This window comes from Diospyros lotus, chromosome 7 (genome assembly GCF_014633365.1).
Source record: "Diospyros lotus cultivar Yz01 chromosome 7, ASM1463336v1, whole genome shotgun sequence".
Lineage (NCBI taxonomy): Eukaryota > Viridiplantae > Streptophyta > Magnoliopsida > Ericales > Ebenaceae > Diospyros > Diospyros lotus.
In genome coordinates this window covers 37,592,342-37,612,716 of record NC_068344.1, presented here as the reverse complement: position 1 = coordinate 37,612,716, position 20,375 = coordinate 37,592,342, and the positions used below count along the sequence as shown (strand labels likewise).

General features: G+C 37.6%; 1 protein-coding gene across 1 annotated transcript in view; it reads left to right on the top strand.

The window, feature by feature from the left end:
• LOC127805978 (uncharacterized) overlaps positions 1-20,067 on the top strand; it is a 65,809-nt gene extending 45,742 nt beyond the window's left edge. The window contains exons 19-27 of the mRNA XM_052342855.1: positions 2,647-2,888; positions 2,991-3,137; positions 4,180-4,405; positions 7,536-7,661; positions 7,756-7,896; positions 18,473-18,544; positions 18,621-18,800; positions 19,306-19,365; positions 19,671-20,067. Of these exons, the coding sequence (XP_052198815.1) occupies positions 2,647-2,888; positions 2,991-3,137; positions 4,180-4,405; positions 7,536-7,661; positions 7,756-7,896; positions 18,473-18,544; positions 18,621-18,800; positions 19,306-19,365; positions 19,671-19,745 (1,269 nt within the window). The 3' untranslated portion in view covers positions 19,746-20,067. The remainder of the gene's footprint in view (positions 1-2,646; positions 2,889-2,990; positions 3,138-4,179; positions 4,406-7,535; positions 7,662-7,755; positions 7,897-18,472; positions 18,545-18,620; positions 18,801-19,305; positions 19,366-19,670) is intronic.
• Positions 20,068-20,375: the final 308 nt, after the last annotated feature.

Sequence of the window (20,375 nt, the reverse complement as noted above, 5' to 3'; positions counted from 1 at the left end):
ATAACCTCTCTCATATTTCCCTCGTTTCCTAATTTATTCATTTTAGTATTTTTCACTTTCTATTACGTACTATCCTATAGCTACTTTTATATTATAACTACTTTTATACCTAGCTCATTACTTGTATTTTCTTTGTATCCCATTCCTTTTTTTTTTGTGTGATTAATATCCCATTCTTTTGTTAGCAAAAAAGAAAAAAAGAATTATAACATCATTGTATGTCAGGGGAGGGAGTATTATTTTATCCTTTAGCAATGTCACGGCATGAAATGGGGGCCCACGACCTGAACAGACCCTTGATGAACCATTGGCTCACTAGGGCAAGCAAACCTCCATATGTGTCATCATAATCAATCCCAATTCCCATAACTAACTTGAATTGAGAAAATATATCACAATTTCAACTTTATTAAAAGAAATCATGCCAATATATTGTACAACTCCTATTTGTAAATAACAGAGTTGACTACCATGAATGTCTGATAGATGAGTGAGACAATAACATTGACCATACCCACTTGAATAAGTGTATGGGTATGGCCTACCAGTAAAGGAGACAATAAGATTACAAACACCTTTAAGCACATGGGAGTTAGAATTGGGCACAAAATTATTAAACCTTTTATTTCCATCTTGGTGTACATTTCATTGCTTTAACCATCCACACAAACTCAAGCTCCTAAACCTCTTTTGAAATGTCACACACATAATAATATGCATACTCGTTTTTCTAACTTCAGTTCTGGAAATAGGTCTATCAAAAAAAAAAAAAATTTTTTTTTTCACTTTAGTGTCTTGCTCTTTGACCAATTTGTTGCCCCCTCCCACAAAAGAATTACTTTTATACAATAATAATTTGTCATATTATTTAAAAATTTCAAATTTCACTTATAAATTGGGAAGAAAACTTAAAATAGTTTAGTGGTTTATTTGTAAATTTTTCAACACAATTAATCTTACATTCAAGTAATTATAATACAAGTTATTATTTGCATGAGATAATATAGTTACTAATTCATGCATAAAAATATGCAATTTTATTGCCAATTGTATGATTTAATACACAACTAAAACAAAAATAACACATCAAGCTTTAATCCCACTGGGCGGGGTTGGCTATATGGATTCTAATTCACTAATCTCTACTTATGGCCGTTATAATGCATATGGTGACTAAGGGTTTCCAATAAGTTTTTCTAGGTCCTTTCTCTATCTATTTGCTAAAAACTTCTTCTATTCAACAACTCTTCACATAGAGGCATTTATGAGTCTTCTTCTTACATGATCAATTCATTTTAATTGTGTTTCACTAGCTTATTTTAGCATGAGTCACTCTGATGTTTCTAATGCATAACTCCATTCCATTTCCATCATTTATTGGATGGATCTACATCCATTGTAATGTCCTCATCTCCATTATGCTCATAATTTGCCCACATTGGTACTTTACTCCTTGATAAAGCCAGTCTTATAGCTGTCTGATAAAATTTTATAATATTGTGTACGATTTAGTACACAATATTATAAACATAGTAAGCCAACAAAACTTGGTATTACTAACAAAAGTTCATTATAAAAGTTCTCCAAAGTTGGGAAGTAAAAAATAATAATTTCATTTTGAGGTGCTATTACAATGTTATTTTTAAAATTCATTTTTCTTTATTTAGAAAATTATTGGCTAAGATATTTACTAAAACAAAATTTAATAACTTCATATAAGGGTTTTTGGGTAGTATAATTAATTCAATATAAGGTTCTTTTAAGGGCTTAGTGAACAAAAACACTTTAATTATAATTATTTGGTTTCTAGTCTTTAACTAAAACAGTAAAACCTACATTCACTCATCTCAACAACAAAAAGGAAAAGTAATCAGTTTATTGTTGCTTATGTAAAAGCCTTTGTTTTCTTTTCTTTCCTTTCCTTTGTTTGTCCTTTAAGTAACTCTTATGAGGGCGGGCCTTAGTAGCAATGGTAATCTTGTTCCTTTGTGATTAGAGAAGCCTATAGGGTGAAATTTGGAAACAGCTTCTTTGCAATTCAAGGGTAAGACTATATAAAAATGATTCTTCCCTGACCATTATAAAGCTGCGATCTTTGTTTCACTGTGGATGTCCTTTAGTAACTTATGCCCTAAATATATGGTTAATTAAAGCTAAATGTTTGTTGTAGTTTTTATAAGTTGGCCATATACACCTATTTTTTTGTCTTTATATGCTAATATAATGTTGTTGGTATGTGTGAATCAAGAACCTCTATTAGACCAGATTTATCTGAGATTGCATTTTTGGTCCCAAATTTATTGTCATCCATATTAGTTTAATGATGGAAACCAGTTCCCAGATATCAAATAAAACCAAGATCGGATAACTATATTCCAAAATAAATATCAAATCGAATCAAAACCCTATGTGGAACTATCTTCACACATTTGACCTAATCCTGAGAAGTTCTTACAATTTAAATGTGCCAAAAGAAAAAGTAATTCAGTCTTCCTCTCTTTGAACTGCAATGAGCTACCTGTTCTGTAAGAAAAAACCTCCTGGATATTGAATGCTTCGGTTCCCATGAATTCAGTTATGTGGTGGTTTGATTTTAATGTTTATCTTTTTCCTCTGATCATTTCTGGCTAATATGATCTTACCCAGGTTCGCATAATTGCTGCTCAAGCTCTTACTACCATAGCAATTAGATCTGGTGAGCCTTATAGGCTGCAAATCTATGAATTTTTACATGCTTTGGCGGAGGGTGGTATACAGTCTCAATTATCAGATATGCATGTAAGTAATGGGGAAGATCAAGGGGCCAGTGGTACTGGCCTTGGAGTTCTCATAAATCCCATGTTAAAGGTTCTTGATGAAATGTACAGTGCACAAGATGAATTAGTCAAGTAAGAGCTTGTCTTTCTATTCTCTACTTTTAAGTAAGCTTTTATTGATACACTGACATGGTCCTTGTCCCTAATACTGAAACTCTTGCATTGGATGTTCAGGGAGATGCGCAACCATGATAATGTAAAAAAGGAATGGTCAGATGAAGAACTCAAGAAACTATATGAAACTCATGAGAGGTTGCTAGATATTGTTTCACTGTTCTGCTATGTACCAAGAGCAAAATATCTACCTCTAGGGCCAACAAGGTTTGTTGATTCTCATGTGTTTTGTGTTAAATAGACATTATTTTCCTTGCTTGCTAAAAACCTGGCACTTGCAATTAGGAACTTGAATACTTGCATTAGAAAGATATATAATCTACAGATGACTCAGGGAACCTTCTCTATCTTATCTTGATTATTGAATTTTTATTTCCTTTTATTAGCAACATATGCTGAATTTTATGTTGCCAACAGATTCCAGCTATCCTCTGGTAATTTTGCTCTTTATTCATTTCTGTACTGCTTGTGGCACCTTCAGGCTAGTATTGCCATCAATTTATTGGAGATGTATGCTATCAATGGGTCATCGTCTTTTTTCAAGATCAAATCCCAATTTAATATGATTTTGAATTTGATTTTTGATTCACCCTTTCAACTGCAATGATTGAGAAAATATGTCGATAACCAGATTAAATTTTACTATATAAATATTTATCCTTATAAGGATAACTGAATTACTGCATGCCTTTTAGTTGTAAAAGTTAAATTTTTTATGCTATGATTCTTTATATTCTATAGTAGTGATTGATCTGGATTGGATTTTGATTTTTGACCACAGAATTAAATCATAACAACTTACCATCTTTGTGATTGTTTTGAGAAATTTGATCTACCAAAAATCAAAGGAGAAACTCAAAATATTTGTTTCTTTTTGATATAGGTAGGATCGAGACATTTGAAAAATATATTTTCTAAAATATTATTTATTTGACAAAGATAGTTTTTGTTATCATCAAAAGATTACTGATTGTGCCCTTGAGGTTAACTTTTGATAAAATTTCAACTGCGCACAAGAAAATTAGAGGAAAATACTTCTTGTGAGGAATTTTTGCATGTAAACTATTTCTCAATCTAAAATATTTTAGGTTGAAACCAATGAAACCAATGAAACCAAGTTCTTTCTTTACCCACCACTTTTTATTGAGACAAGAGGTATGGCATGATCTTTGCATCATTATATGTCATTCTTGCTATTTGTTCTTCAATAATCTGTTCTTATTTTCCTTGTGTTGACATGTTGCAATAGTGCAAAGCTTATTGACATTTATCGCACTCGGCATAATATTGGTGCATCAACCGGCCTGAGTGATCCAGCAGTCGCCACTGGAATTTCTGATCTTATTTATGAAACTACAACAAATAATAAAACACCTGTTGAGCCTGATACTCTGGATGATGATCTGGTAAATGCTTGGGCAGCAAATCTTGGAGATGATGGCTTGTGGGCAAAGAATGCACCTGCTGTGAACAGGGTAAGAAATTTGACTTGTTTATTGCTATATTTCAAGGTTTGTATTTTGTTTGGACTATAAAAGTGACATTGATGCACTTCCATTTTTGGTTACAGAAATCTATAGTTTTGTGATAGCAAAATTGTTTGCTTTTTGCTCAAAACTTTGTATGATATGAGCTGCTATTTGAGGGTCACCAAAGGCCTTAACTTTTGCATTTTTTAATGAGTTTACATACCAGATTTGAGTCAGTTAACTAACATGTTATAAAATGAAAATGTGAAATAGTAGAGGTGGTAAAACTATTCAATTTTACGTCCGGCCCAAAGCTTGGATGAAGGAGGGCGGTTGTGTTAGGTAGCTGATAGACAATATCAAACTTGTTGAAGTGAACATGAATTGAGGAGGGTTGTGTTAGGTAGTTGATAGACAATATAAAACTTGTTGAACCAAACATGAATTCTAGACAAATGCAAAAATAATTAGGGTATAGCCCTCTAATGATGCACTGTATTGCTTGAGTGCAGTGAAAAAGGAGCTAAGGCCGCTGCATTGACGCTTGGATGTAGTGTTAAATCTGCAAGGTTTCTCACATTTTCATGGACGGATGTGTGTAAAGAAGTTAGTTCATCATAGATTTAGGATTGGATTGTGGAATTTCAGTACTTTGATGGGAAAATCTATGGAAGTGGTGGTCTTGATGATTAGGAAAAATATTAATAATATGTGCTTCTAAGAGACGAGATGGGTAGGGGAGAAGGCAAAAATGTCAACAGAACCTGGACATAACTTTGGTACTTAGGGTGGATTGTAAAGGAATGGGGTGAGGATTATTATGGGTAAGACTTTAATAGATGGGCTAGTTGATGTGAAACGAATAGGAGATAGGATTATTGTAGCTAAAGTTGTTCTAGAAGAAGAGATTATGAATATTGTTAGGACATATGCCCCGGAAGTTGGGTAGGAGAAGAAATAAAGACTAAACTTTGGGAAGATTTTGAGGGATTGATACAATTAATCCTAGAGGAGAGAAGATCATTATATAGTTGTATATGGAGGTTGGTATGGATTTAGAGAAACAAATACTAAGGGTAAAGCTCTTTTGGATTTTTCCACAGCATATGGGTTTATCATAGCCAAAACTAGGTTTAAGGATCAGGATGAGCTCTTGATCACATAAAAATGGTTCATCAACAATCCAAATAGAGTACTTTATTATGAAACAAGAGGACAGACTGCTGATGTTGTATGGATTATAAAGTTTTATCAGGAGAATGCCTGGTCACTCAACAGACTTATGGATCTTGATGTCTATATGAAAAAATGGAGAAAAAATCATACCTGAAGCCCAAGAATCAGTTGGTGGCATTTAAAAGGTGAAAAACAGGCAATTTTCAAGGAATGAGTATGTGGCAGAAGAGATTGGACTAAGCAGAGGCTAATCAAATATGGATTGAAATGACTACTCCTATTTGAAATATACCAAAATTGGTTCTAGTAGAGTTGAAGGGAAAAGTTCCAAACCAAAGAGTTTTGGTGGTGGAATGAAGGGGAACAAGAAAAACCAAAAATTAATAGAGCTTGCTACAAGACCTCACAAACATGCCATAATGAAGAAAACCTAAAGAAGTATATTTTAAATAAAAAAGAAGCAAAGAAGGAAGTTAATGAAGCAAAGTCAAGCTTATGAATATTTGTATTTACAACATGACACAAAGGATTTAGAAAGATACAATATATATATATATATATATAAACTAATTCAGGCAAGAGAGAAAAACAAGGGATTTGTGCCAAGTGAAATGCATAGAAGACGAAAAGTAAAAAGTACTTGTAATTGAGGGAGTGAACAAAGAGAGATGGAAGGGGTATTTCTTGAAGTTATTTAATGAAGTGGGAGAAAATGTGTTAGGCATCTTAGTAACTCGAAAGAAAATTGAAATTTCATGTTCGAGTTTTTTCAACGTTAAAACTATTTATAAGAAAAATTTGCATGCTAAAGCACAGATCACATTTATTTTCAAAACAAAACTCCCTTGTGACATCAAACTCATTGTCTCTTTCAATGCAGCAACAAAATCTTGAAATGATACATTTTAATCAAAATGGCATAAACTGTTATTGCAGTTTTAATATTTGTGAAGAAACGACTGAACAGGTTTTGTCTAAAGACAGAAGCTGCTTTTGATGGTTTCTACTTGGTGTGTACTAAATTTATTGTTTTTTTGGTTAAATTTTCTGAACATTTAATGCAGTTTTCTTGCAGATGAAAAAAACTGCAAAGGCGGTTTATGCATTTTAATTGCTTTATGCATAAAAGGCAGAATGCACCCATCCTTAGAATGCATAAACTGCAAGGCTGGTTTATTCATGATTGTTACAACTGCTATTGTGGTTTTTCCTTTGCAACCAGAATGCATTCCCATGAGATTCTTCTGCTGTGGCAAGATGGGTTTGATTTGATGGGAGTTTTATTCTATGAATAAGTTTGGTTTAGATTTTCTTTTGTACATTTTTTTTTATAATTTTAAAATAACTCTTACATGTTTCATAACTGATGGCAGAAGAGGTATTTTTTTGGTTAACAAAGTTATTTAATGGGATCCTTTTTGATGTGTTGGATAAGTGGCGGAAGGGTGCTTTAGTGCCTATTTGTATGAATGTTGGAGATGTTCAAAGTTATGAAAATTATAGAGGAATCTAGGTGTCTGAAAACTAATTTGGTTTCATGTCAAATTGGTGTTTTTAATTTGTAAGAGTGTATTAAATGATTATCTATTTTCGCTTGTGAATTTTTTCTATTTTTTAATGTTAAATTTGTGTTTTATCCTTTGTAATTTGTGGATATTATTTTTTTATGTTATTTTTTCAGTTTTTTACACCTCTCTGCTGTCACTGCATCCACATTCTTTTCTTTTTTCTTTTGGTGTAAAATTTGAAGTCATCAGCCCATACATGTATCAGCATCCATTGGCTAACCAAACAAGTTACCTAGGATAGCATAGTTGATAACTCTTACGTGCTACCCAGACTGATTGCCGTTGTCTTATCCTGTTCTAGATGCTATAAGTTGTTTACTATGTTTATCTCTTGATCTTTGTTAATATTTCTCATTTTGATCAAAAGATGAAATTATTTTGTTTTATATTAGGTTAATGAATTCCTTGCTGGTGCTGGTACTGATGCCCCCGATGTTGAGGACAACATTATTTCCAGACCTTCAGTCAGTTATGATGACATGTGGGCAAAAACACTGTTAGAGACTTCAGAAATGGAGGTATGCATCTTAGCTCATATTTGTAGATAAATAACCCACAACATGTCCCATACGTATAAGGCTTTGTGCTCATAATGTTTCTTTATTATTGTAGGAAGATGAAAGGTCATCTGGTAGTTCTTCCCCAGGGTCAGTTGGATCAGTTGAGACATCCATATCATCACATTTTGGTGGGATGAATTACCCGTCACTGTTCAGTTCGAAGCCATCCAGCTATGGATCTTCCCAGCCTGCGGTACTTAAATCACTACAAAGTATTTTGGGTTTAGAATCACTGATTTGTTGCTTGTGCTGGCCAGACTCATTTGTGAAACTGCTCTTTAATTATATAATTGTCGTGCAATTTATATTGGTTCTTTCATAGGGATTTTATTTTATTATTTTGGTTGGAAATAGAAGCATGTAACTATTTTCGATGGGCTAATTAGAATATATAAACCATGCACCTGAGATATTAAGGCCCTGTTTTTGATTTAAAATATGCAATTTAAAATCAGTTCTTCCACTGTCATGGAATGACTGTGAGCAACCTATTCCAATGTCTTCCCATCATACTGTTGAATAATTGTGGAATGCAATGGCTTTAGAAGATAGTTGGATATAGTTCCACACCATGTTTATTCCAATGCCCCATAATACTATTTGAGAATAGTCTTACTTTAAAAACAAAAAATTGTCCACTGCTAAGCTAATACAACCACGTCATCACATCACATCTTAATGAAAGTAATAATTTCATCTGTTCAATCATATTATTGTAAAATGAAACCAAAAATTATTTGTTTAGACTTGCTCTCTACATCATCTGTTTAACTTTGAATTGTTTAGCCAAAGACACCACTTCTGATCCAAAATTATTTATCCTTTATGAAACCAGACTTTTATCCACTTAGTTGTCTGCATGCTAATTGTTATCTGCCAATGTTTTATGCTATATGTACTTTTAAATTTCTGCTTTCAACATTGTTTGTTTTCAAAGGCTTTCTGGATACCAAATGCTCACAGATCACTTTTCTAATTCAAGTTTTGCAATATATGAATTTGTAATCATGAATTTGAAGTTTAGTTTATTTTGCTCCATATTTTATTATGGTAATAGCATACTTGGAAAAAACAGAAACAAAGAATTTATTAGAATTTTATATCCCTTTAGTTAGCAATACAGAATATCTCTTTTTCCAAGTAATAGCATACTTGGAAAAAACAGGAACAAAGAATTTATTAGAATTTTATATCCCTTTAGTTAGCAATACAGAATAACTCTTTTTGCTGAGCAAGGGTCTATTTCCATCATGAGCTCTTCATGGCTGTGGAAGTTATGCTGATCTTCCTGTGATTGTTTGGTGCTTGTTCTGTTTAAATATGGAATGAGGTATCATTTGGGAAACTATTGGTAGAATAAACTTATTGAACTGGTCTTTTTTTGAACTTAAGTTGAGGAGCCATATGTCATGGCCCAAGAATCTATAGAAGGGCAATATAGTAATAGGTTGATAATAGTTGTTAGAAGATATTTTAGATATTTTAGCAATTGGTTAGAAGCACATGGGTGCTGTTATGCAGTTAGTTAGGAGCAAATATGCCTATATAAGGCTATGTAAACGGATGGGATAAGATATGCTGAAATTGATATTGAATATCTGATTTTTCTCTTTACATTTCTTTCTAAATCTCCCTTCCGTTTCTCTCTATTACTCTCTCCCTTTCTACTGATTTCTTTCCCCCATTCCTGCTCCATTTCCTCCTCCAATCATTCTGTTATCAGTTCTCTTTCAATTCTGATTTCTTCTCCAATTCAATCCCTTCCCAATTACTTCTTAAACCTGTTATGAGCTCTAGGTTCATGACAATTGGTATCAGAGCCGTACCATCCTCGGCTGTGATTCTGTTGCAGCTATGATTTGAAGGTGACTGGGCCAGGCGATTCCGACGAAACTTCTAGCGACTCCTAGAGCAGTTTAGGGTGATCGGAAATTGCAGTCGAAGCAGATTTGGAGTGTTGGACGGTGATTGGGTGAAGCGGACAATGATTAGTGTTGGTTCTCAACTGAGATTTCGACGAAAACGGTTCATTCGATCACTGTAAATTGATCACAGGAAACGAATTCCAACAGTGCTTCTTGGCTGTTGAGAGGTTTTTTCCGATCCGATTCAGAGATGACATTTTAGTGAGTAAGGAATTAGTCTGGAAGCAATTGTTGCATCTTGACAATCGTTATTAGAACTTGGAGCGATTTTTAGAGTTGCAACCGTCCAGCGATTATCGGAAGAGATTTTCTAGAAGCAAGGCGATTCCAGGCGGGATAGTGCGACTCAAGAGGGTGATCTCAGAAGCAGAGTTGCGTAGCAGGTTTCTGAAATCCACGGCGAGCAGCCCCAACGATTCCCTTGGTGAATTCCGATCGATTATTTGTTGTCATTTCTGTTCGGAATTTGAAGGTATTAGTAGAAGATCCACGAACGAACAGACAATCGAAGATCCACGGGACTTGAGCCCATCATCGATCAATACAGAGGAGAATTCGTGATTGGTGGGGGAGTCTGCCGAAGGAGGTGACGTGGACATCCAGGTGGGTCGCGAATGGCGTGAGCGACTGATGCAGGAGTTCCAAGCGATCGCGGTTTGGTCGGGCAAGTAAGTTAGTGTTGCAACCGAGTTAATTGCAGTAGGTCTGGCGATTGTGCAGCGGGTTCGCGGCCATTTTCAACGGTCGGTGATTGGGCAGAACTAGAGGAAGGACCCGAGGTGAGTCCAGCAGTTTGGGCTAACAGATTGAACACCTCCGATTGGAAATATCGCCCAATCGGGATTGGAAGGAGTTCCATTGACGAAGGCTACTGAACGCAAAGGATCGTAGGAAGCAATCTTAGACACAACAAGGAATGGATTGAATAGCTAAGTCGATCTATTTGGGAGGTTGGAGGCGACTTGGCCAAGTGGTGCTGACAGTGCATTTGGTGGCTCTCGGTTTGAAATTCAGTGAGTGTTGGTCGGAGCGAGAGAATTAGAAATTCATTTTATCAATTCTAGCAGTGAATTCCAGTGATTTAGGGAATTCCAACGAGCGGAAGGAATACACTTGACTCTCGGCAATTTCTTAATGGTTGAGCTTGGATTTTGGAAGTGCAATTGAGTGGTTGGATAAGGGGAGTCCGACGGCGATTCCAGCAGGTATAGGGATGTCACGTGGGTCCACCAGCCAATCTGGAAGGCCCAGCTGGATTGCTCAAGGATTGGATGGGGAAAGGGAAGAGAAGAAATCGGAAGCAGCGGAATTGATCAATTTTTGTCTCGAACGCCTTTGGACTAAACGGTGCCGTCTTATTCGTTTATTACATCTATTGTATTACATTTTATATTCTTTTTGCAGATGCGCTCTAAGGAAAAAGGTATAAATAGTCTGTTAGCTAAGGAGAAACCACGTGAATAGTTGTCGAACCTGACTGTTCTCACCTCGCGTCTCTGTAATTCTCCTTCTTCTCTCATCTTCTTCTGGGTTCTTCTATTGTTTGCTGTAATTTCTGCATTTTCAATACAGTATACCAGCTGGGTAGAGAGACTCCCGCTGAGTTTTGGAGGTTGCGGTGTTGAATTGTGTGAGTGGGTTGTGTATAACCTTGTCGATTGTGACAATTGGTATCAGAGCGGTTCAGATCTGATAGGGATATGGAAACCAGAAGCAAGGCCATGGAAGAACACTTTAAGAGATACGATAAGGAGATCAGTGAACTGGAAGTAGCCTTCCAGGATGTGAAGAACTCTGTGAAGGCTGTAGATGAAAGAATAACTGGGAGACTTGATACAATCGAAGGAGCCATAGCGGAAATGAATAAGAGGATGGCTGATACGGCAGATAAATATGAATCTGTTCTCTCAATGATGGCTCAAATGGCTAATGGAAAGGGAAATGGAAAGGAGAAGATGGAAGAAGCATCCGGTTCGCCTTGCTTCTCTGGAACTGGAATTCTGGCTGCAGCTCCTGGTAATTCTTATTACACTTCTGGCAAATCTGATGGTAGGATGAATATTAAGCTACCTAAAATAGATTTCCCTTATTTTAATGGGGAGGGGCCTAGGGAATGGCTGCGGAAGGCCAGAAAATATTTTCAAATTCATCAAGTGCCTGATGACTTGAGAGTTGGCATAGCTGAGATGTACCTAAGGGGTAAAGCAGACATATGGTTTCATAGTTTTATAGCTAGTCATCCCAATGCTAGCTGGGGAGTATTTGCAACGGAGGTGTGTAAGAGGTTCGCAGAGACCACGGGAGAAGAAGTAATTGAGGCCTTTAGTAAAATCAAACAAAAAAGTGGAGTGAGTGAATATCAGGAGCTATTTGAGGAATTAAAGGCACAAGTCATGATGACTCTACCCCACTTGCCTGAGAGCTATTACATATCAATCTTCACCAGTGGACTCCGGGAGGAAATCAAGTCCATGGTGAAGATAATGAAACCCCACTCATTATCCCAAGCCTTTGAGATTGCCCTTTTACAAGAAACAACCATCCATGCCTTATCCAGAAATTCCAGACCTCAGAAGCCAACCCTACCTTTAAAAACTTACCCCTCTCAGAAACCAAACTCCCCCTGCACTCAAAATTTCAACGCTGCCCAAAAACCAAACCCCACCAGCTCACTAAACCCAACAAATAAATACAAAACCATTACCCCAACCGATATTCAGACCAAAAGAAGCCTAGGACTGTGCTTTAAGTGTGATGAGAAATACACACCAGATCATGTTTGTAAGAACAGAATGCTGAATTTCATTGTTGTAGATGAAGAGGAGAATGAGAAAGAACCAGAACCAGGGGAAGAAGGTTCTGATGGTGAGAATGACACTGAGGAATTGATGCAAATTTCTATGAATGCTTTGTGGGGGAATACTAAACATGAGTGCATCAGAATACAGGGGAGGGTGAAAGGCAGGAGGGTATCAATTTTGATTGATAGTGGAAGCACACATAGCTTCATTGATGAGAAGTTAGTGAAAGCATTAGGGTATACGATCAAAAAGAACAATCCTATGATTGTGAGAGTGGCCAATGGTGAAAAATTAGAAAGCAGGATTATGTACCAACCCATTTGCTGGCAGATGCAAAATTATGATTTCCAATTTCAGTTAAGAACCCTAAACTTGGGGGGAAGTGACATGGTGTTAGGGGTTAACTGGCTGAGCCAATATGGGCCAATTACTTGTGACTTTGCAGAGGGCTATATGAGTTTCAAATATAAAGGAGAAACGGTAACCTTCAGGAGGGAAAATAGTAGCAAAATTGCAATGATGACTGGTGTGGAGTTAGAAGCTTGGTTGAAGAACCATGAATATGGCATAATGGCTCAGCTGTATTCACTAGCAGGAGAAGAGTTAACAGTTGTGCCTGAAGATATCAAACCAATTCTAGATGAATTTGAAGATGTCTTTTCAACTCCAACAGGCTTGCCCCCTGAAAGGTGCCATGAGCATCAGATTCTGCTTAAAGAAGGGGCACAACCTTTTAAATTGAGACCATACAGGTGCCCTTTTGTACAGAAAACAGAAGTGGAGAGACTGGTACAAGAGATGCTGGACTCAGGGGTCATCCAGGTTAGTAGCAGCCCATTTGCTTCTCCTGTTTTACTGGTTAAAAAAAAAGATGGTACCTGGAGGTTTTGTGTTGATTATAGACAATTAAACCAATTAACCATCAAAGACAAATATCCAATGCCAATGATAGATGAATTATTGGATGAATTAAATGGGGCTAAGTGTTTTTCTAAGATAGACCTCAGGGCTGGATATCATCAGATCAGGGTTAAAAGGGAGGATGTATATAAAACAGCTTTTCGAACTCACCAGGGGTTGTATGAATTTAAGGTCATGCCATTTGGGCTGACCAATGCTCCTGCCACTTTCCAAAGTTTAATGAACAAGGTTTTCCAAAGTTACTTGAGAAAATTTGTTTTGGTATTTTTTGATGATATACTGGTGTATAGTTCAGATATTAAGAGCCACTGCAACCATCTAAGGATTGTATTAAGGGTGCTGAGGGAGAATCAGCTGTTTGCCAAACTCAGTAAATGTAGTTTTGGGCAGACACAAGTTGAGTATTTGGGCCATATCATTAATCAACATGGAGTGTCTGCTGATCCTACAAAGATAGAAGCTATGCAGAATTGGCCTATTCCCAAGAACTTGAAGCAGCTCAGGGGTTTTTTGGGGCTCACTGGATATTATAGAAGGTTTGTTCGAGGTTATGGATCGTTGGCTAAGCCCTTAACGGATCTACTGAAGAAAGATGGCTTCATTTGGAGTGAGGCTACTGAATCAGCTTTTAACCATCTCAAAACAGCCATGAGCACAACCCCTGTACTAGCTATGCCTGACTTTGATCTCCCATTCACAGTGGAAACTGACGCATGCTATGGTGGTTTAGGGGCTGTTCTGATGCAGAAAGGAAGACCTATAACCTATTACAGTACAGCCATTGGCCCTGGAAAATTGGGGCTGTCCATATATGAGAAGGAATTGTTAGCTTTGGTGTCTGCAGTTAGTAAATGGAGACATTACTTAGAAGGGCATCATTTTGTAATAAAAACTGATCATCAATCTCTCAAATTCCTTCTTGAACAGAGAATCACCACTCCTTTGCAACAAAAGTGGTTGACCAAACTAATGGGGCTCGATTATGAAATCCAATATAAGAAAGGGACCGAGAATTGTGTTGCAGATGCCCTTTCCAGGAGATTTGAGATTGTTGAAGAATGCAATGCTGTTACAACACATATTCCAGCTTGGGTACAAGAGGTTATAGAAAGTTATGAGGGAGACCAGGCTGCCAGTAACATTATCCAGTCACTAACCTTGGATTCTAATGCAGCTACTAACTATAAATATCACAATGGAGTTCTAAGGTACAAAGGGAAACTATACATTGGTGCTAGTGGGGAAATCAGACAGAAGCTTATACAATGCATACATGATTCGCAAGAAGGGGGACACTCAGGGATACAAGCAAGTATCCACAGAGCCAAGCAACAATTTTACTGGCCTGGAATGACCCAAGACATTAAGAAAATAGTGCTGCAATGTGAGGTCTGCCAGAGGTGTAAAAATGAGCATGTACCATACCCTGGCCTACTCCAACCTCTACCAGAACCTACACAACCGTGGAGTCACATCTCTATGGATTTTATTGAAGGCTTACCTTCCTCTGAGGGCAAAACAGTTATACTAGTGATTGTGGACCGGCTTACCAAATATGGCCACTTTATAGCACTGCAGCACCCTTACACTGCCAAGAAAATAGCACTAATATTCTTGGACAACATTGGTAAATTACATGGCATCCCTCAGAGTATTGTTTCAGATAGAGATAAAGTGTTCACTAGTATCTTTTGGCAAGAGTTATTCAAACTTTTGGGGACTAAACTACAAATGAGCTCAGCCTACCATCCCCAGACGGATGGCCAGACAGAGAGACTCAATCAGTGCTTGGAATTATACCTGAGATGTATGTCGTATGCTCAGCCTAAGACATGGATTAAGTGGCTATCATTAGCAGAGTGGTGGTACAATACCACTCATCACACTGCAATCCAAAGAACCCCTTTTGAAGCCTTATATGGTTTTCCTCCACCTCATTTGGCTTTGGGGCCTTATCAGCAGACAAAGGTAGCCTCAGTTGAAGACGTATTACAGGAAAGGTATCAGATGGATAAGAAGCTTAAGGAGAGTCTGGGACAAGCACGATCTAGAATGAAGTTCTATGCAGACAGAAAAAGAATAGAAAGAGAATTTCAGGTAGGAGAATGGGTGTATCTGAGGTTGCACCCTTATCAGCAACAGTCCTTGGCCAAAAGAGTGAATCACAAACTCAGCCCCAGATTTTATGGCCCTTATGAAATCACAGAAAAGGTTGGAGCAGTGGCCTACAGATTAGCCCTCCCTGAGACAGCTAAAATACACCCCATTTTTCACGTCTCTCTTCTCAAGAAGAAAATAGGAGACCAAGCAGTAAAAGTGGCTGCACTCCCAACTGCAGATCCAAGCCAAGACATAGTATTTTACCCTGAGGAAATCTTACAAGCAAAGGACTTACCGAAAAGGAGGGGCAAGGTGATCTTATGGCTGATTAAATGGAAGAATCGTAGTCTCGAAGAATCCACCTGGGAATCAGCTGAAGAAATATTGAAGAAATTTCCAAACTTCGAACCTTGGGGACAAGGTTATGGTAAGGGGGAGGGATGTCACGTGGGTCCACCAGCCAATCTGGAAGGCCCAGCTGGATTGCTCAAGGATTGGATGGGGAAAGGGAAGAGAAGAAATCGGAAGCAGCGGAATTGATCAATTTTTGTCTCGAACGCCTTCGGACTAAACGGTGCCGTCTTATTCGTTTATTACATCTATTGTATTACATTTTATATTCTTTTTGCAGATGCGCTCTAAGGAAAAAGGTATAAATAGTCTGTTAGCTAAGGAGAAACCACGTGAATAGTTGTCGAACCTGACTGTTCTCACCTCGCGTCTCTGTAATTCTCCTTCTTCTCTCATCTTCTTCTGGGTTCTTCTATTGTTTGCTGTAATTTCTGCATTTTCAATACAGTATACCAGCTGGGTAGAGAGACTCCCGCTGAGTTTTGGAGGTTGCGGTGTTGAATTGTGTGAGTGGGTTGTGTATAACCTTGTCGATTGTGACAAGGGAATCATTGCAGTAGGCGAGTCAAGAGAATTGGTAGGCCTAGGGGACTTTAGAAGGCTGATCAAGTTGCTGTAAGTGTGCAATTTTTTCTGCTGTTACAATAGATTTGGTCTTGAAGCATAACAGTGGCTGCAATTTGCCACTTATTGGATCAATTTTAGAGGTGATTGGGTGAGGCAGTTACAGAAGGTAATTAGGATGGAAAGAGCTGCTGTTTCTTGGCCTATTTCTTTTCCAGCCAGTGAGATTTTGGCCAGGAGGAGTAGTGCACGAAGGAGTCCCATGGAGTCTCAATTGCAACTCAAGAATGCTTCATTTTCGGCTGAAAGGGAGCCTCAATGGCAACCAAAGAAGGCTGCATTTTCTGTGGGCAGCAACAGGGACAAACGAACAAGCAATGAGATACATGATGCGAGCAAGGAATTTGATCTTATGATACGCGAGAAGTTGCAAGAGTTTGCAATGATATTATCTAAGGAGTATCATTACAGTTTTCCCGCCGAATACTTTGATAATTATTTTGGAAGTTTTAACAAGTAGGAGTTTCTTAAAAGGGAGTAGCCAAGGCAAGAGTTGATACACTTGAATGTGCCGAATGAGGGCTGGCAGGAAAGAAATGAAGGGTTAAGCCAGATTGCAGATTTCTCTTCCAGCCAAGGCAAGTTTCTTGCGAATTATGACCTTGATAGTAGCTCTATCCACCAACAACAGATTCAAAGTGGTGAGGAATTCTTGAAGCTGGTTGTAGCTGGGGAAAAGCTAAATGAGGCAGCTGAAGAAGTCAAAGGTTTTGTCAAAGGGAACAAAACTCCCACTGCTGTATTGGTTCTTCCTCCAGTTGGCAAATCCGAATGCTTGTCTATTACATTGAAGGACGAACAGATGGCTGGAGAACTAGTTAGTCAACCCTCTGTATTCAAAACAACACACAACGAAGATGATGAAAAGGGGGAAACATATGTGGTAGCTGGTCGGTTGCGTGAGTTTCGGAATGATCGACATTTGAAGGATGGAGGGTTGCAGATTTCAGCTGCTACCTGTGACAAGGAGCGGTTAAATTCATTGAAGGCATTTGATGTGGACACATTGACAGGTTTTGGCATTATATTGGACCCCTAGACTATGGTTACTAGCAACCTTAATTCGGTAGCTATTGCAAACCCAAGGGAAATAGAATGTGACTCTTTGGAGGAAGATGCAGCCTTGTCTACAATGATTATCATTCTTGTTTCAATTGAGAACCTAAAAATAAAGAAGAAGAGACTTGGAATGAGGAAGAAGGAAAGAAGGATGAACCAAATAGAGAAGGTTGGAATTGGATGAAGAGCCATGGCTACTTGTTGCAAGTTCTTGGGGACAAGAACTCTCTTAAGGAGCGGGGAATTGTCATGACCCAAGAATCTATAAAAGGGCAATATAGTAATAGGTTGATAATAGTTGTTATAAGATATTTTAGATATTTTAGCAATTTGTTAGAAGCACATGAGTGCTGTTATGCAGTCAGTTAGGAGCAAATATGCCTATATAAGGCTATGTAAACGGATGGGATAGGATATGCTGGAAAATTATTGAATTGAAATTCTATTTTCTTCCCTCTACCATTCTTCCTCTCTCGTTCTTCTTCCTCTCTCTCTTCTGTTCTTCTATTTCTCCCTCTCTTTCTCTTAATATCTCTCCCACTTTCTACTGATTTCCCCCTTCCTTTAATCTGATTTTCTTCTCCAATTCCTCTTTTAACTTATCACGAACCCTAGGTTCGTGACACCATATAAAGAGTGTAATAGTAGGAAACAGAAAACAAATAAAGGGGGCCTTTATTTACAGGGAAAAAATAAATTAACTCTTTGCTCACTCTTATTTTCATTTAATATTTGTCTGCTGGGAAGAGAAAGATACAAGTAGAGACATTATTGACTGTTCTAATTTGGAACTACTTTGGTTGCTCTTAAGTTAAACAGTAGGTATTTTCTTTTAAAGCAGTGTAATTACCTCCAAAATGCTAATCAACGTATTCCTAGGAATTTGTTATAGCTTTTATGAGGTTACCCTATATTTCATGGCATGCATATTTGTACCTGGGTTTTGAACTGATCTGGTTTTAACAAAAACTTTAATTGGCTGTAACAGGGGAGGGCAGCTACTGGAAGATTTAGCAGTCCTGTTGGAGGCTTCTCAAAGTACGAAGGTCTTGGTTCCCCGGTGAGCAACCTTAGTTCTCTGTGGATTTAACTTTGCAAGGAAATTATTCAAAGTACTAATTCTCTAAGCTGTTCAGATTAGAGAAGAGCCTCCATCATATAGTGCGTCTGTTCTGCAAAGAAACGAGTCATTTGAGAATCCCCTGGCTGGGAATGCTTCAGACAGTTATGGTTCTGGGGATAATGAACGAGTTTCTTCTGGAAATCCTCAATTTGGATCAGCACTTTATGACTTCACTGCAGGTGGCGATGATGAGGTGAGTTGACTCTTAACAGTAAGACATCTGTTCAAAACAATGCTAATGATTTTTTGTTTCTTACTCATGAAGGATACAGCAATGTTTATGCCTTATTTTTGGGTCAGTTCTTTTCTATTTCAAACTGGAGTGTGTTGAATGTTAAATGGACAGGAAGATGATCTTGGTGGAGCTGATCATTTATGAACATACACAGTTGATTTTTTCCATTGATGTGGTCTTGGGGCTCAATATAAAGCTCTGAAGCTTTGTTTTCAAGTTCTTAGTATTTTTTTGTACCTTATTTTTCCACATTGAGTGGTCTGGACGTGTATGTGCATTTGCTTGGGACTTGAGAAGCTTTAGGTTGTCTTGCTTGACTAATGGACTTGTTCACAAATAGTGCCATTAAACAGCAAACGTCAAATATCATGGGGCAACTATCTTCTCAAGTTGCCTCAAGCTTTTGTGTTTTGTTAATGGTATAAATTAATTGGTTATTTTCTTCTTTTGCCCCATATTGCAGCTGAATCTTACAGCAGGAGAAGAGCTTGAAATCGAATATGAAGTGGATGGCTGGTTTTATGTAAGTATCTAGGGGGAGGGTGAAGGGGTGATAATATGGGAAAGAAGTAGCATACGGTATCACATATATTAAAAATATCTATTACTAGCATTTTCAGTGATGTAATTGCCTAATACTAGTAGTCTGTAAGTTCACCTAAATGAACTTCGTGTCGCTGAACTTGGTTCCTGTAGCTGGGTAAGCTAGTGAGCTGCATGTCAGTGACTTTATCATTTTAACTTCTTCACTGGCCAGTGAGATAACTATTTCAGATGAACAATCTCCATTGACATTGTTAATCCCTTCAATTGGCATTCTTGTTGCAGGTGAAGAAAAAGCGGCCTGGAAGGGATGGGAAAATGGCCGGGCTTGTACCTGTCCTCTATGTGCAGCAATCTTGATACCGACTACACATCAACTCAAGGTTCCAATTACTCATTCTGAATCAGTACTGCAATACCCATGAATCCACTCGTGAAGTTTTTCTGTGACATTTGGCTTTATATATATGAACATTCTTCGCTTACAGAAACTGCAAGTGACTAGGGTTACATGTAGCTGGACTCCTTGTATAGTTTTCTAGGTTTGCATTGTTCCTACCAGCCATTGAATTTTTTCTTGATTTTCCTTTTTCGATTTTAAAAGGGAGATAGTCCTGGAGGAGAATTAGCGTGGCTTATGTATCTTGCATTTTTCATGATTATTGATTTTACCCTTTTGTTCCTCCTGATTCGGTTTGCTCTGCTGTAATTCTGAAGTCTGCTTTCTCTTGGTGAGTAAGCTTGTTTCTGAAATGTTGAGTTAGGTTTTGTAATGCCATCTGAGATCTGGAATACTTGTAGTGCCCCTTTTTCACTGCTTGTGGCGCTGTATTGAAATGGCCAAACTGATAAAATGTGATGTAATTCCATTTAACACGTGTTTTTAGTTGTAGCAAATTAAGGATGATGCTGAGACAAGTTGAAATTTGAAATGCCCTTTTAACAAAATTTCTGCCCTAAAAAGAGTGATCGAATGATAGGCTAGACAGG